This window comes from Babylonia areolata, chromosome 33, assembly GCF_041734735.1.
Source record: "Babylonia areolata isolate BAREFJ2019XMU chromosome 33, ASM4173473v1, whole genome shotgun sequence".
In the NCBI taxonomy this organism is placed as follows: domain Eukaryota; kingdom Metazoa; phylum Mollusca; class Gastropoda; order Neogastropoda; family Buccinidae; genus Babylonia; species Babylonia areolata.
Window position 1 is genome coordinate 19,766,004 of NC_134908.1, and position 14,160 is coordinate 19,780,163.

A 14,160-nucleotide genomic window follows, 5' to 3' on the forward strand; every position below is an offset into this window, starting at 1 on the left:
TGTCAATTGCCGGCAGTGAAGACTGTGAGAATCAGAACAACAGAGATGAGATTATCATCATTATCGTAATTGTTGTCACTATCGTTATCATTATCCATGTTTTTATTATTATTATTATTATCATCATTATTAATATTATCATTATCATCATCATTGTTGTTGTTTTTTTTATCACTATTATTATTATTATTATTTCTTTATTATTATTATCATTATCATTATCATCATCATCAGCATCATTATTATTATCTTTTTTTTTATCAGCATCATTAGTACTATTATTGCTATTGTTATTATTAATATTATCATCATTATTATCTTCATTTTTATCATCATTATTGTTATTGTTATCATTATCAGCATTATGATCATCATCATCAATATTACCATCATTATTCCTATTATCATTATTGTTGTTGTTGTTATCATTATCATTAGTAGTAGTATTGATATCATTACAATTTCAAAGGATTTTTTTCCAGAGTGTATATATCTAGATGAGCTAAGACTCAGTCTTCCCATCAACAGGTATGTTTATGAAATTCATGAAAGTAGGATATAGATAGATAGATAGATAGATGTGTGTGTGTGTGTGTGTGTGTGTGTGTGTGTGTGTGTGTGTGTGTGTGTGTGTGTGTGTGTCTGTGTCTGTGTGTCTGTGTGCATGTTTATCTTTCTATTCATCTCATGCCCAGTCAGTAGTTATCTGCTGGATGATTCTGTAGCTTTGTGTTGTAACAAATTGTCTGAATGCACCAGTTAAGTCTTAATTTCAACTTCAAAACATACTCAGCAGTGGGGAGTCAGTGCAACATTCTAAAAGGAACCAGTCCCCACCTTCCCTGTCCTTCCCACCCACCCGAAAGTTGGGCCTACCTCCGTCTGCCTAGAGGCCTAAAGTAGTGAGTGTGGTGGCCCCAACTCCCTTCGCCCTCATCCTCCCCCTCCCCCCCCTGACCCCCACGCCCCACCCCACCCCACCCCACCCCCCTGATAGGCTAGCACTGACTGCATTCCCTACAGAGCAGCAAACCGGAACCCCCCCAAATTGTTATGCTAGAATCTACAACTAGATGAACTTGAACTTGAACTTGAACTGTACGATGTTTTAGGTCTTGAAGACCTGTTCATCGCTCCGTGTGGGTCATCAATTGTACATACTAAACTTTGCATGCGTGGCTTATTGGCAAGACGGATTGTATTTGTCTGGCTTGTTCTTCCAGTAGACATCCAGTCTGTTCTTGAAGGCATTCTTGAAGGCGTGCAGTTATCCAAGAAGAAAAATCGTTTTATATTTCTGCATTTGACTGTTATGTGTTGATAACTGATCAAGGCTGTGTTGTGCACATGAAGCAGCCTGCACTGGATTGAGAAGTAAATCACATTTGCGTCTGCAGCTTTCGCAATTAATTTGAAGGTGCTTACAAATGTACGTTGACAACCAGGTAGCCTCTACATTCATGTTTCAGTTGCTCCAACAACGTTACACACACAAAATATATATAAACGCAACGAATCAATAACTATTTTTAACGAAATCGATAGTCCTCATTATGTTCGACTGATTTAGCGGCGGTAACTGCGGAACAATTATGATAAATTTGATCGAAAACAATACTTGACTTTCATAAAAATGCCTTCCAATCATTAGAAAAAAATTCTACGTACAGGCATGTTTGTCAATCACAAAGCAGACAGGACAGGAAATTTCACAGACGGACAACACAGATTCTTCCCGATCAAATCTTCTCCCCCCGAATTTTTTCAGGCCACTGCCATGTTGTTGTTGTTTGGCAACCTACACTTCCGGGAAAATGAAGTAAGGGAGGTAATGCTGACTGTGTTCCGGTTGGAAAAAGTCGTCCGAATTGAAGTTGACGCTATTTATTTTGCATTACGTGTTTTGGGGGGTGAGTGCTTCTTTTTGTTTGGGGTAATGAGTGCAATTTTTCATTTACAATCGAATAACATTAAGATGCATGTGCGCAGAGCTTCCAATGTCTGAATGTTGTTGCATTCTACAGGTACATTTCTGTTCGACTGCAGCTTGTCTCAGAAGTGACAAAAACTGACAGTGACATTAATTTTGACAGGCGAAACGCAACGGCACATGTTGTAAGAGTTACTCAACTGATACATTTTTGTGGTGCTTAATATACTGCAACCCATGACAGGTCATCAACTGATGGAGGCTTTTGATAGTCTCACATTTATATATTATTTGCGCATTATTTATACTCAGCAGAGCCCACTACGGTATCCGGGTGCGCCTTGACTCTTGCAATTTTACCCCCGAAGACGGAGTATTGTTGTCTATATGGTGGGATAAAACACAGTCATACAGTTAAAAGCCAACTTGTGCATGTAAGCAGGTGAACGTGGGGGTTGCTGCCTTAATTAGACTCAACCAAAGAAGGCAGCCTGTTGAGCAAATGCTACACAGATGCTGATCGACTGTGCTCTTTCATGTTGATATTTCCTTTAGTAGTAGTAGTAGCAGTAGTAGTAGTAGTAGTGTAGGGACTGGCATTTGACTGCCAAGGCCTCACGGCCTTTATTATGTCCCATTCAATATTGCTCTCCTGTTATTAGTGGGACACACACACACACACACACACACACACACACACACATATATATATATATACACACACACACACACACACACACACACACACATATATATATATATATATATATATATATATATATGTGTGTATGTGTATATATATATATATATATATATATATATGTGTGTGTGTGTGTGTGTGTGTGTGTGTGTGTGTGTGTTTTCTTTTACATGAACTGTAAATCACTTGTCAGAGTCAGTAAATTTTTCTTTTAAATTAATGTTCATGTCAAGGAGATTTTTGAACACATTAGTATTTTGTGCAAGTTTTGTTTCGATAGGTAGTGCATTCCATATTTGTAAAAAAAAAAAAACAAACCAACTTTGTTGTTTTTCTGTGGTCACTTGATTTTAATGTTCATACCTTTTCTGTCTAAGTATGAATAGTTATAAGTGTGAATACATTACATATGGTAATGTGCTGCAGTTCCTTGGTAAATTTCATCCAGATTACCAAACCATATCATATCATATCAGTATCAAGGCTCACCAAAACCAACCAAATAAAACTTGTTGTTTTTCAAATACAAAGATTTTTGCTTGTCTTGTTATAAAGCTTTTGAGTGTTGTGCAGATTAATAGTGAGGTTTGCTTTTTTGTTCTTTTTAGGTTTTTTTTGTTGTTGTTGTTTTTTGTTTTTTTAAATTAAGTATGGTTTTCAGATCAATATATATGTCTATATAGTCATTCAGATGAAAAGATAAACTGAGGTGTGTAGCATGCACTTTGTGCATATGAACTAATCCATGGCAACAAATGGGTTGTCCCTGGTAAATCTCAGAGAAAAATCAAGTCTATATGAAGAAGAAAAATAGGGATAATGATAACAATAATGATAATGATAACTGATAATAATAATGATGATGATGATAATGATAATAATAGTAATAATTACAATCATTGTCATCATCATCATCATCCTTTTATCTTCTTCTTCTTCTGATCATCATCATCATCATCATCGTCATCTTCATAATTATTATAATGTGAAAATAAACATCATCATCATCATGATCATAATCCTGATAATAATGATTACAGTAATGATAATAATAATAATAATAATAATGTGGATGATAATGATAGCGATACCATAATAATGATAAGAACAACAGTAATAGCAATGCTACTACTAGTAATGTTATTATTAGTAACAACAACAGCAATGATTACAATAATGATAGTAGTAGTAGTGGTAGTAGTAGTAGTAGTAATGATAATATAATCATAATAATGATAACAACAACATCAATAACATTATTATATGACGTTATCAATGACCCTTGCAGACAGGGCGTAAGCAAGGCGTGGTCACCCCCAACTCCCAGCAGCCAGCTCGCCATGATCAGAGTGGTGTTCAACATCGTCAAGTCGCTCTTCAGCCTCTTCTTCAGGCCCCTGAAGCGACTTTGGTGCCGGCGGGTCAAGGCATCAGAGATGGACCCCGGGGTCCCTGCCATGGTCACCACCACGCAGTCCACGACCATCGACATGACTCAGTCCTTCAACGGGGCTCAGGAGGTACCACTAACAGACATGGCTCAGTGCTCAGCTTGTAGCTTGTTGCTCAAGTCGTCGTGGATTGACTATGGTGGTGGTAGTGAGGATGGAAGGGGGGGGGGAAGGTGTTGTGTGTTGGGGGGGGGGGGGAGGGGCGGCGAGGGGAGTGAGTGGTGGAGGAGAGAGGCGGGGATGTGGTGGGGGGTGGGGGTGGGGGGGGAGGTCCTATAGCAGCGGAAGAAGCAGCAGCGACAGTCAGTTTCAGTAGCTCAAGGAGGCGTCACTGCGTTCGGGCAAATCCATATACGCTACACCACATCTGCCAAGCAGATGCCTGACCAGCAGCGTAACCCAACACGTTTAGTCAGGCCTTGAGAGAGAGAAAAAAAAAAAAAAAAAAAAAAAAAAAAAAAGCTTCTCAAGGAGTGCTCACTGCGTTAGACAAATCCGTCGAATTTAACGTATGCTACGCCACAACTGCTAGGCAGATGCCTGACCAGTGAACAGTGGCATAACCCAACACTCTTAGTCAGGCCTTGAGTGCATGCATGTATGTTTGTGTACCTGTCAGAGTACAGAATTTTTGCCAGAGGACAATACTTCTCATTGCCATGGGTTCTTTTACAGTGCACCAAGTGCGTGCTTCTTCTTCTTCTTCTGCGTTCACTCGTATGCACACGAGTGGGCTTTTACGTGTATGACTGTTTTTACCCCGCCATGTAGGCAGCCATACTCCGTTTTCGGGGGTGTGCGTGCTGGGTATGTTCTTGTTTCCATAACCCACCGAACGCTGACATGGATTACAGGATCTTTAACGTGCGTATTTGATCTTCTGCTTGCATATACACACGAAGGGGGTTTAGGCACGAGCAGGTCTGCACATGTGTTGACCTGGGAGATCGTAAAAATCTCCACCCTTTACCCACCAGGCGCTGTCACCGTGATTCGAACCCGGGACCCTCAGATTGACAGTCCAACGCTTTAACCACTCGGCTATTGCGCCCGTCCAAGTGTGTGCTGCACACGGGTCCTTGGTTTATCGTCTCATCGGAATGACTTGACGCTCAGTTTGATTTTTCCGGTCAAACTTGGGAGAAAGGGGCGAGAGTGGGATTTGAACCCAGGCCCCTCCCACACTCTCTGTGAATCGGCAGATGGGTGTCTTCACCACTCTGCTACCTTCCTCCCTGTGATTGCTGGACACAGGCCTACAGCTGGGGCCCCTACCATGGTCAGTACCCACGTTGTGGCCATCAACATGCCCCCAGTCACTCACCGACACAAGAACCAGTAGCAAGCAAAGTGAGAGCTGCATGATGTAATGGGGATTCATTTACAGCTGGAAGATGTCGGAAACTTCAAATATCTAGGAGCAACCCTGACAAAGGATGGAAGCAGCAAAGCAGAAATAAGAATTCGTATTGGCACAGCCACCACAGCCATGACCACACTGAACAGAGTGTGGAAAAGTAACATCCGATTCTCCACAAAATTCAAACTCTACAAAGCCCTGGTGGTCTCCATTGTACTGTATGGTTGCGAAGCATGGACACTGACGGCCGAAACTGAAAGGAAGATCCAGGCCTTCGAGAACAAATGCCTGAGGAAGCTCCTTCAAATTTCCTGGATCGAGCACAGGACCAATGAATATGTATGGAGCAGAATTAAGAGCCTTGCTGGACCTCAGGAACCTCTCCTTTCAACTGTGAAGAGACACAAGCTGATATGGTTTGGGCACAACACTCGACACACCAGTCTGTCCAAAACAGTCATGCAAGGCACCATCGAGGGTGGGAGAAGAAGAGGAAGACAGTGGAAGAAATGGCATGAGAACATCAAAGAATGGACCGGACTCCATACACGTGAGCTGCTGCCGGCGGCTGCTGACAAGAGACAGATGGAGAAGGGAGGTTGCGTCTGCAGTCGTCAGTTTTCCCCCAATGACTACTCTGTAGTTATGGGCCTGAAGAAGCTGAGGAAGTGACTCGAAAACCAGGAGGCAAGGTTGCACAACTGCAATGGGGTTTAACTCACTCAGTACGGCCAGTCCTCTCTTCTCCTCTACACAGACCCCTCGGATGTCCAGTGGGTGTCTGAATGACCCAACCTTTAGCTTCCGTTGTCAGAATTGTGGTATTCTTTGTCAACATTCACCTCTTCAGTATAAGAGCCTTCCGCTTGCAATATTTTGATGATGGTAACTGGGGTGAAACGCTGTTAACGTCGTCTCCTTCACCATTCGTATGGAGTGAGTTAACTCACAGCTTAATGTTTTGTGAAGGACTACAACTCTCAAAACTAGAAGACAAGACTGCACTGACTCTTAGTGCTGCTGCCTTGGGGGTTGGTTGGCTTTTGGGAATAATAATAATGATAATAATAATAATGGTATTTATATACTGCTGAATCTTGTGCAGAGACAAATCAAAGCGCTTTTGCACCAGTCCATCACACGCTTGCACAACTGTAAAACTGTAGAAACTGTAGACAAGGAAGAGGCAGGGAAGGGAGGCAATTTTGCGAGAACTGGACATCCCCCTTCGCGTAAACTCACTCATACTTGCACAAACCCATGCATGCATGCACACGCGCACGCACGCACACACACACATACATATATACATACTTACACCCATGTACACACACATACATATATACATACTTACACCCATGTACACACACATACACTTTATGTGCGATAAAGTAATGGATGTACATGCGGAAGGTGTGGGGGGATGGTGTAGAGAGAAAAATGAAGAAAACTAAAATCATCCAACAACTTGTTTGCCCTGTCTCAGGCGGACATGGAAATGGAATCGTGGGATGCTTGGGACATCAACCAATCACAGCAGTCCCCAGCCCAGAACGGCCAGTCAAATTCAGCGTACTTTCAGCACGCGGCCAGGACCTATCAGCAGATGAGGGGCAGGAAAGCGGAACCGGAACCGGAGCCGGAGCCGGATTATTTTCAGGACATGACCCCACAAGTCAAACGACCAGCTAAGGTGAAGAAAGCACTGGGGATATTTGTAGCATCCGATGGGTGGTTTTTCATTGTCAGTTTTCGTTTCTGAAGGAGGTGTCACAACTTGAGTGTGTGTGTGTGTGTGTGTGTGTGTGTGTGTGTGTGTGTGTTCGTTCTTTAGTTTTAACGTCTTTTCACTGTACGTGATATTAGACGAGGGAAGGAAAAAAGTCGAATGGGGGGGATGGGATTACTGTGTACGAGTAAGTGAATGTGTGTGTGGAAATCTGTTCATGCAGATTTGTACACACACTAAAAAAAAAAAACCCCACACACACAAAAACTGTGATGGTATCCACAGATCCTGTTGAAGAAGAAAGACAACGACAAAAAGTAATTATGATATCAGTAATGATAAAATAATAATGATGATGATGATGGGAATTATAATGGCAATAATAATCATATTAATTATGATAATGATGATGATACCTGTAATGATTATGATGATAATGATAATAAGAAGGATGATGATAAGAATAATAATAATAACGATAATTATAATGATGATAATAATGATCATGATAATTTGTGTTGGTGGCTATGATGAATTTTGGAAATGGACGTGCAGCATGTTTTAGTTCCAGTGAAAAAAACAAAAAATAAGAAAGAAAAAAAATTGAAACACACACACACACACACACACACACAAAACAAAAACAACACAATAACACACACACTCACAGTCACACACACACACACTCACACACACTCACACACGCTCAGGTGAACACACACACACTCTCTCTCTCTCTCACTCTCACTCAGATGAAAACAAGGACCTAGCAAAATCAACTGTGATGGTTTTAAAGAAAATGAGAAAAAAAAAAAAAAAAAAAAAATCATCACTGTCACGGTGTCGACAGATTCTGCTGAAGAAGAAAGACAACGGCAGCGTCAACAGCAGCGCCATCTCCACTCGTCTCTCCGTCATGGATGTGGCGCCCTCTGTGGTGAGTCCCAGTTTTCCGCATGCCCCTCTGTGTCTTACGTCGTCCCACACTGGCCAGTATTTTCTTTCCCTGGACCACCCCCCGTGATCCATTTAATGTGGAGTTTGTGGTGTGTGTGTGTAGTAGTAGTAGTAGTAGTCTTCAGTTTAACGTCTTCCACTTTAAGTGATATTAGACAGGGGGGGGTTGGGGGGGGGGGGGGTAAGGTGGGGGGGTTGGAGGGCGGGGCGTGGTGGAGGGAACGGTATTGGGCAGAGGGTGAAAAATGGTGTGTGTGTATGTGTGTGTGCGCATGATGTGTGTGTGTGTGTGGTGGGGAAAGATACAGAGCATTGGAAAAAATAAAGCATTAAAACGGGAGACATAGGCACAATATAGAAGGAAACGCTAACATCAAACAACTGTAACAACTATAACAAATGTCCAATTGGACTATGCAGCAAACCTTCTGCAATAGCAGATAGCATCTTGAAATTGTCAAAAATACCTTCAAAAGAATTTTCCGAGAAGTTTGGTAAAAACGATTTAAGACGCTGACATTCAAAGAGTATGTGTTTTCTAGAAATAGATTCTCCACATATGCATTTAACATCTCTGCTGAACTTTATAACAAAGTGTGTGTGTGTGTGTGCGTGTGTGTGTGTGTTATCTTCAGCTTAACGTCAATTCACTATAAGTGTTTTTAGACGGAAAGGAGCAAAGAAGGGGGGGTAAAGGAAAGGGAATGCATTGTGAATATTAGTGTAAAAAAAAAGTATTCATGTTATGTATCATCAGAGGAAACCTTGGGGGTTGCTTGCTGTAACTGTCTTTGTACAGTGACGGTAATATATATATATATATATATATATATATATATATATATATATATATATATATATATATATATATATATATATATATATATGATAGTCAGTCGTGCCTGACTATGACCATCAGAACAGCAGAGGAGGCAACTGCTGTTCCGACTATTTGGGCTTAGAATTTGATTATAGTGGAGAGTGTCTTGCCCAAGTTACATCCCCACTCTCTCGGCCAAGAGGGTTTTAGGACAGTCGGCATTGGGATGGTTCCCAAAGGCAACAACACTAAGAACCAGTGCAATTTTGCCTCCTAGTTTGAGAGTCATAGTCCTTCACAAAAGACTAAGCTGTAAATGATTTCCCATTGACTGGAGAAACCATTGATAATACAGCTCTCACTTTGCTGTTGGCCCAGATGTAAAACTTATGTCAATCTGTGATATTATAAGCCGAGTGTTCGGCCGAGTGACGGTAACACTGGCAGTCTGAATCTTGTAGTCTGTGTTTATGTCAATCACTTGACACTCATGTGTGTGTGTGTGTGTGTGTGTGTGTGTGTGTGGGGTGTGTGTGTGTGTGTGTAAGGGATATGAGGGTCAGGGGGGTCGAGGGAGGGATGGGGGGGTGTATTTGTATTTCTTTTTATCACAGCAGATTTCTCTGTGTGAAATTCGGGCTGCTCTCCCCAGGGAGAGCGCGTCGCTACACTACAGCACCACCCTGCGTGCAATTTTATTTGTTTTTCCGATCGAAGTGGATTTTTCTACAGAATTTTGCCAGGAACAACCCTTTTGTTGCCGTGGGTTCTTTTATGTGTGCTAAGTGCATGCTGCATATGGGACCTCGGTTTATCGTCTCATCCGAATGACTAGCGTCCAGACCACCACTCAAGGTCTAGTGGAGGGAGAGAAAACATCGGCGGCTGAGCCGTGATTCGAACCAGCGCGCTCAGATTCTCTCACTTCCTTGGTGGACGCGTTACCTCTAGGCCATCACTCCACTCCATCATCTTAGAATTAGATGAACAGACTATGAATAAATAAACAAATGTTTGGTGTCATATACTGTACCATGTCAAACTGATGCAAACTAGGCCTATCGGTTTGCTCTGCTTGGCCAAATTTCGCGCGGCTAACAGTGAAAAGACGAGCCGTCTTGCCTGGTCCGCTCTTAGCCAATCAGACCCCTCTAAAAGCTATAAGCGCTGAATCATTCCTTTGGCCAAGGCTCTCCACGCCATATTGTCAGGTTTACGCTCTGTCTCGTCTTACGCTTTTTTTTGGCTATTAAGCGTACTCACTTGGCCTTATTTTGCTGCATGTGGCTTGTGTTTCTTGTATTCTTACATTCTGTGTATTTGATTCGACTCGGGGGGGGGGGGCCTCGATTCATTCGTTTTTCTCTACCTCTAACTCCTCCTCCTTCTCCTATCCCTGTTGCCCAGGACTCCGAGCTGCAGTCATGGCAGGAGAAGGAGAACGAGTGGGGGGAGGAGGTGGAGGAGGACCTGTCGTGGGAGGCGGAGGAGGCGCTGCGGGACAAGCGTCGCTTGGAGAGGCAGCAGAGGGCCCTGGAGCAGCAGCGGAAGAAGCAGCAGCGGGAGTCGTCGCGCGGCTACAGGAAGGACTCGCACCACCTGGGCGTCAAGCTGTCGTGATGGTGGATTGGGACGGTTTTTTTGGGGGGGGCAAGGGGGGGAAGGTGTTGTGTGTGTGTGGGGGAGGACCTTGGGGGTGGGGGGTGGGGGTTGTGTTGCAGCAACAGCAGAAGAAACAGCAGCGGGAGTTGTCGCGCGGCTACAGGAAGGACTCTCACCACCTTGGGGTTCAAGCTGTCGTGATGGTGGATTGGGACGGTTTTTTTTTGGGAGGGGGGGGGGCACAGGGGGGGGGGGGGGGGGAGGTGTTGTGTGTGTGTGTGGAGGGTGAGAGGAGGGGGGGGTTGTGTTGCAGCAGAAGCAGAAGAAGCAGCAAGTAACAGTCGATTCGTGGTTTACAGGAAAGACTCTGAACACCTTGCCGTCAAGTTGTCGTGGTGATGGAGTGATGGTAGTTTGGGGGGGGGGGGTGCGGGGGGGGGGAGTGGGAATGTGTCGTTTACAGCAGGGAAGGGGAGTGGGAGCGGGGGGGGGGGGGGGTGAGGGGGTTGTAGCAGCAGAAGAAACAGCAGAGGAGTCATCGTTGCACGGCTACAGGAAGGACTCTCACTACCTTGGGGGTCAAGCTGTCGTGATGGTGGGTTTGACGGTGGTGGTGGTGGTGGTTGTGCGGGTGGAGGGTGTGGGGGGGGGGGGGTCTTGGGGGGGAGGGAGATATTGTGTGTGTGTAGAAGGGAGGGGAAGGGACGGTAATGGAGGTTCAGCAGCAGTGAAAGTCGTTGAATGTGAAGCTTCAGGAAAGACACCCACCGTCTGATCTTCAAGTCGTCGTGATGATGGCTTGGGATGGCTGGGGGAGGGAGGATTTCTTGCGCGTGTGTGTGTGTGTGTGTGTGTGTGTGTTGGCGGGAGGGGAGGCTGTGTAGCAGCAGAAGCAGCAGTGAGAGACGCGATGCATGTGGAGCTTCAAGAAAGACACCTTCCATCTGATCTTCAAGTCGTCGTTGATTGTGGATTGACTTTGGTGGTGGTTGTGAGGATGGAAGGGGGGGGGGGGGGGGAAGGTGTTGTGTGTGTGTGTGGGGGGGGGGCCAGGGGGGGGCGAGGGGAGTGAGCGGCGGAGGAGAGAGGAGGGGTGCGGGGGTGGGGGTGGGTGGGGGGGGGGAGGTCCTATAGCAGCGGAAGAAGAAGCAGCAGCGACAGTCAGTTTCAGTTTCAGTAGCTCAAGGAGGCGTCACTGTGTTCGGATAAATCCATATACGCTACACCACATCTGCCAAGCAGATGCCTGACCAGCAGCGTAACCCAACGGGCTTAGTCAGGCCTTGAGAAAAGAAAAAAAAAGATAAATACATTAAAAAAAAAAAGAACTACTACTAATAATAATAATATGTATAAGGCACAAAAACTTGATGAAGTCAACTATAAGCGTACAGAAATAATAATAAAATGGCTTGGGGGGTGGGGGGGGGGGGTAGGTGTTGTGGGGTGGGTGGGAGGGGAGGTTTTGTAGCAATAGAAGAAGCAGCACACAGAGAGTCAACGCACTGCTATGGGACTCTCAACACCTTAGGGTGATGGTGGATTGATGCTGGTGGTAGTTGGGTGGGTGGGGGGGGAGAAAGTGGTGTGTGTGGGCGGGAGGGGGAGGTTGTGTTGCGCAGTCAAAGAAACAGCAACAGTCGATACATGTGAAGCTTCAGGGAAAGACGCTTACCATCTGATCGTACAGTTGTCGTTGTGATAGTGGATTGAGGCTGGTGATTTGGGGGTGGGTGGGGGGGTGGAGGGGTTGTGTATGTGGGGTGAAGGGAGGTGGAGGGGGTGGTTGGTGAAAGAGGGGGGGGGAGGATCTTTTGCAGCAGAAGAAGCAGTAGTGACAGTCGACACACAGCTGCAGGAAAGACTGCCACCACTTGGGGGGGGGGGGGGGAGGTCACGTTGTCGTGATGATTGATTGAAGGTGGTGATTGTGGGGGGGGGGGGAGGAGGAGGAGGTGTGTGGTTGCGAGGGGAGGGGGCACTGGGGGGAGAGGAGAGTGGGGGGGGTGGGGGGGGGGGGAAGGTTGTGTAGCGGCAGAAGAAGAAGGAGCAGTCGATGCATTTGGAACTTGAGGACAGACACCTTCCATCTGATCTTCAAGTTGTCGTGATTGTGGATTGACTTTGGTGGTGGTTGTGAGGATGGAAGGGGGGGGGGAAGGTGTTGTGTGTGTGTGTGTGGGGGGGGGGGGTGCGAGGGGAGTGAGTGGCGGAGGAGAGAGGAGGGGTGCGGGGGTGGGGGTGGGTGGGGGGGGGGGGAGGTCCTATAGCAGCGGAAGAAGAAGCAGCAGCGACAGTCAGTTTCAGTTTCAGTAGCTCAAGGAGGCGTCACTGTGTTCGGATAAATCCATATACGCTACACCACATCTGCCAAGCAGATGCCTGACCAGCAGCGTAACCCAACGCGCTTAGTCAGGCCTTGAGAAAAGAAAAAAAAAGATAAATACATAAAAAAAAAGAAAGAACTACTACTACTAATAATAATATGTATAAGGCACAAAAACTTGATGAAGTCAACTATAAGCGTACAGAAATAATAATAAAATGGCTTGGGGGGCGTGGGGGGTAGGTGTTGTGGGGTGGGTGGGAGGGGAGGTTTTGTAGCAATAGAAGAAGCAGCAGAGAGAGAGTCAACGCACTGCTATGGGAAAGACTCTCACCACCTTAGGGTGATGGTGGATTGATGCTGGTGGTAGTTGGGTGGGGGGGGGGGGGAGAAAGTGGTGTGTGTGTGTGTGTGGGCGGGAGGAGGGAGGTTGTGTTGCTCAGTCGAAGAAACAGCAACAGTCCATACATGTGAAGCTTCAGGGAAAGACGCTTACCATCTGATCGTACAGTTGTCGTCGTGATAGTGAATTGAGGCTGGTGATTTGGGGGGGGGGGGGCGGGGGGGGGGGGACGGGGCGGGGGGGTTGGGGGGGGGACGGGGCGGGGGGGTTGGACGGGGCGGGGGGGTTGGGGGGGTTGTGCATGTGGGGTGAAGGGAGGGGGAGGGGGCGGTTGGTGAAAGAGAGTGAGGGGGGCAGGAGGATCTTTTGCAGCAGAAGAAGCAGTTGTGACAGTCGACGCACAGCTGCAGGAAAGACTGCCACCACTTAGGGGGGGGGTCACGTTGTCTTGATGATTGATTGAAGGTGGTGATTGTGGGGGGGTGGGGGGGGAGGAGGAGGAGGAGGTGTGTGGTTGCGAGGGGAGGGGGCACTGGGGGGAGAGGAGAGTCGGGGGGGGGGGGGGGGGGGAGGTTGTGTAGCGGCAGAAGAAGAAGGAGCAGTCGATGCATTTGGAACTTCAGGACAGACACCTTCCATCTGATCTTCAAGTTGTCGTGATTGTGGATTGACGGTGGTGGTTGAGGGGGAGGGGGGGGGGGAAGATGTTCTTTGTGTTGGAGGGGGTGGTTTGGGGAGGTTGTGTAGCAGCAGAAGAGGCAGCAGCGAGAACTCCCCCCCCCCCCCTCCCCCCCGTCACGTGGCTACAGGAAGGACCTTCACCACCCTGGGGGCCGAGCTGTCGTGATGATGAATTAATGGTGATGATGGTGATTGGGAGAGGGGGGTAAGGGGAAGGGAAGGTGTTGTCCGAGGGGGTGCGGAGGGGGGGGGGTGAGCAAG

At 46.2% G+C, this 14,160-nt stretch overlaps 2 protein-coding genes across 2 annotated transcripts in view; one reads left to right on the forward strand and one right to left on the reverse strand.

The window, feature by feature from the left end:
* Window positions 1-1,797, reverse strand: part of LOC143277191 (uncharacterized) — an 11,813-nt gene extending 10,016 nt beyond the window's left edge. Inside the window, exons 1-2 of the mRNA XM_076581968.1 lie at window positions 1,669-1,797; window positions 1-22 (exon numbers count right to left, since the gene is read on the reverse strand). The exon at window positions 1-22 is cut by the window's left edge and continues 101 nt beyond it. Coding sequence (XP_076438083.1) covers window positions 1-22; window positions 1,669-1,674 — 28 coding nt within the window. The 5' untranslated portion in view covers window positions 1,675-1,797. The remainder of the gene's footprint in view (window positions 23-1,668) is intronic.
* A 55-nt stretch (window positions 1,798-1,852) lies between these two features.
* On the forward strand, window positions 1,853-10,567 carry LOC143277255 (uncharacterized). The gene is made up of 5 exons (XM_076582033.1): window positions 1,853-1,910; window positions 3,919-4,150; window positions 6,928-7,134; window positions 8,021-8,107; window positions 10,355-10,567. Exons 2-5 carry the CDS (start codon window positions 3,971-3,973, stop codon window positions 10,565-10,567), a joined length of 687 nt encoding a protein of 228 aa, XP_076438148.1. The 5' UTR covers window positions 1,853-1,910; window positions 3,919-3,970.
* Window positions 10,568-14,160: the final 3,593 nt, after the last annotated feature.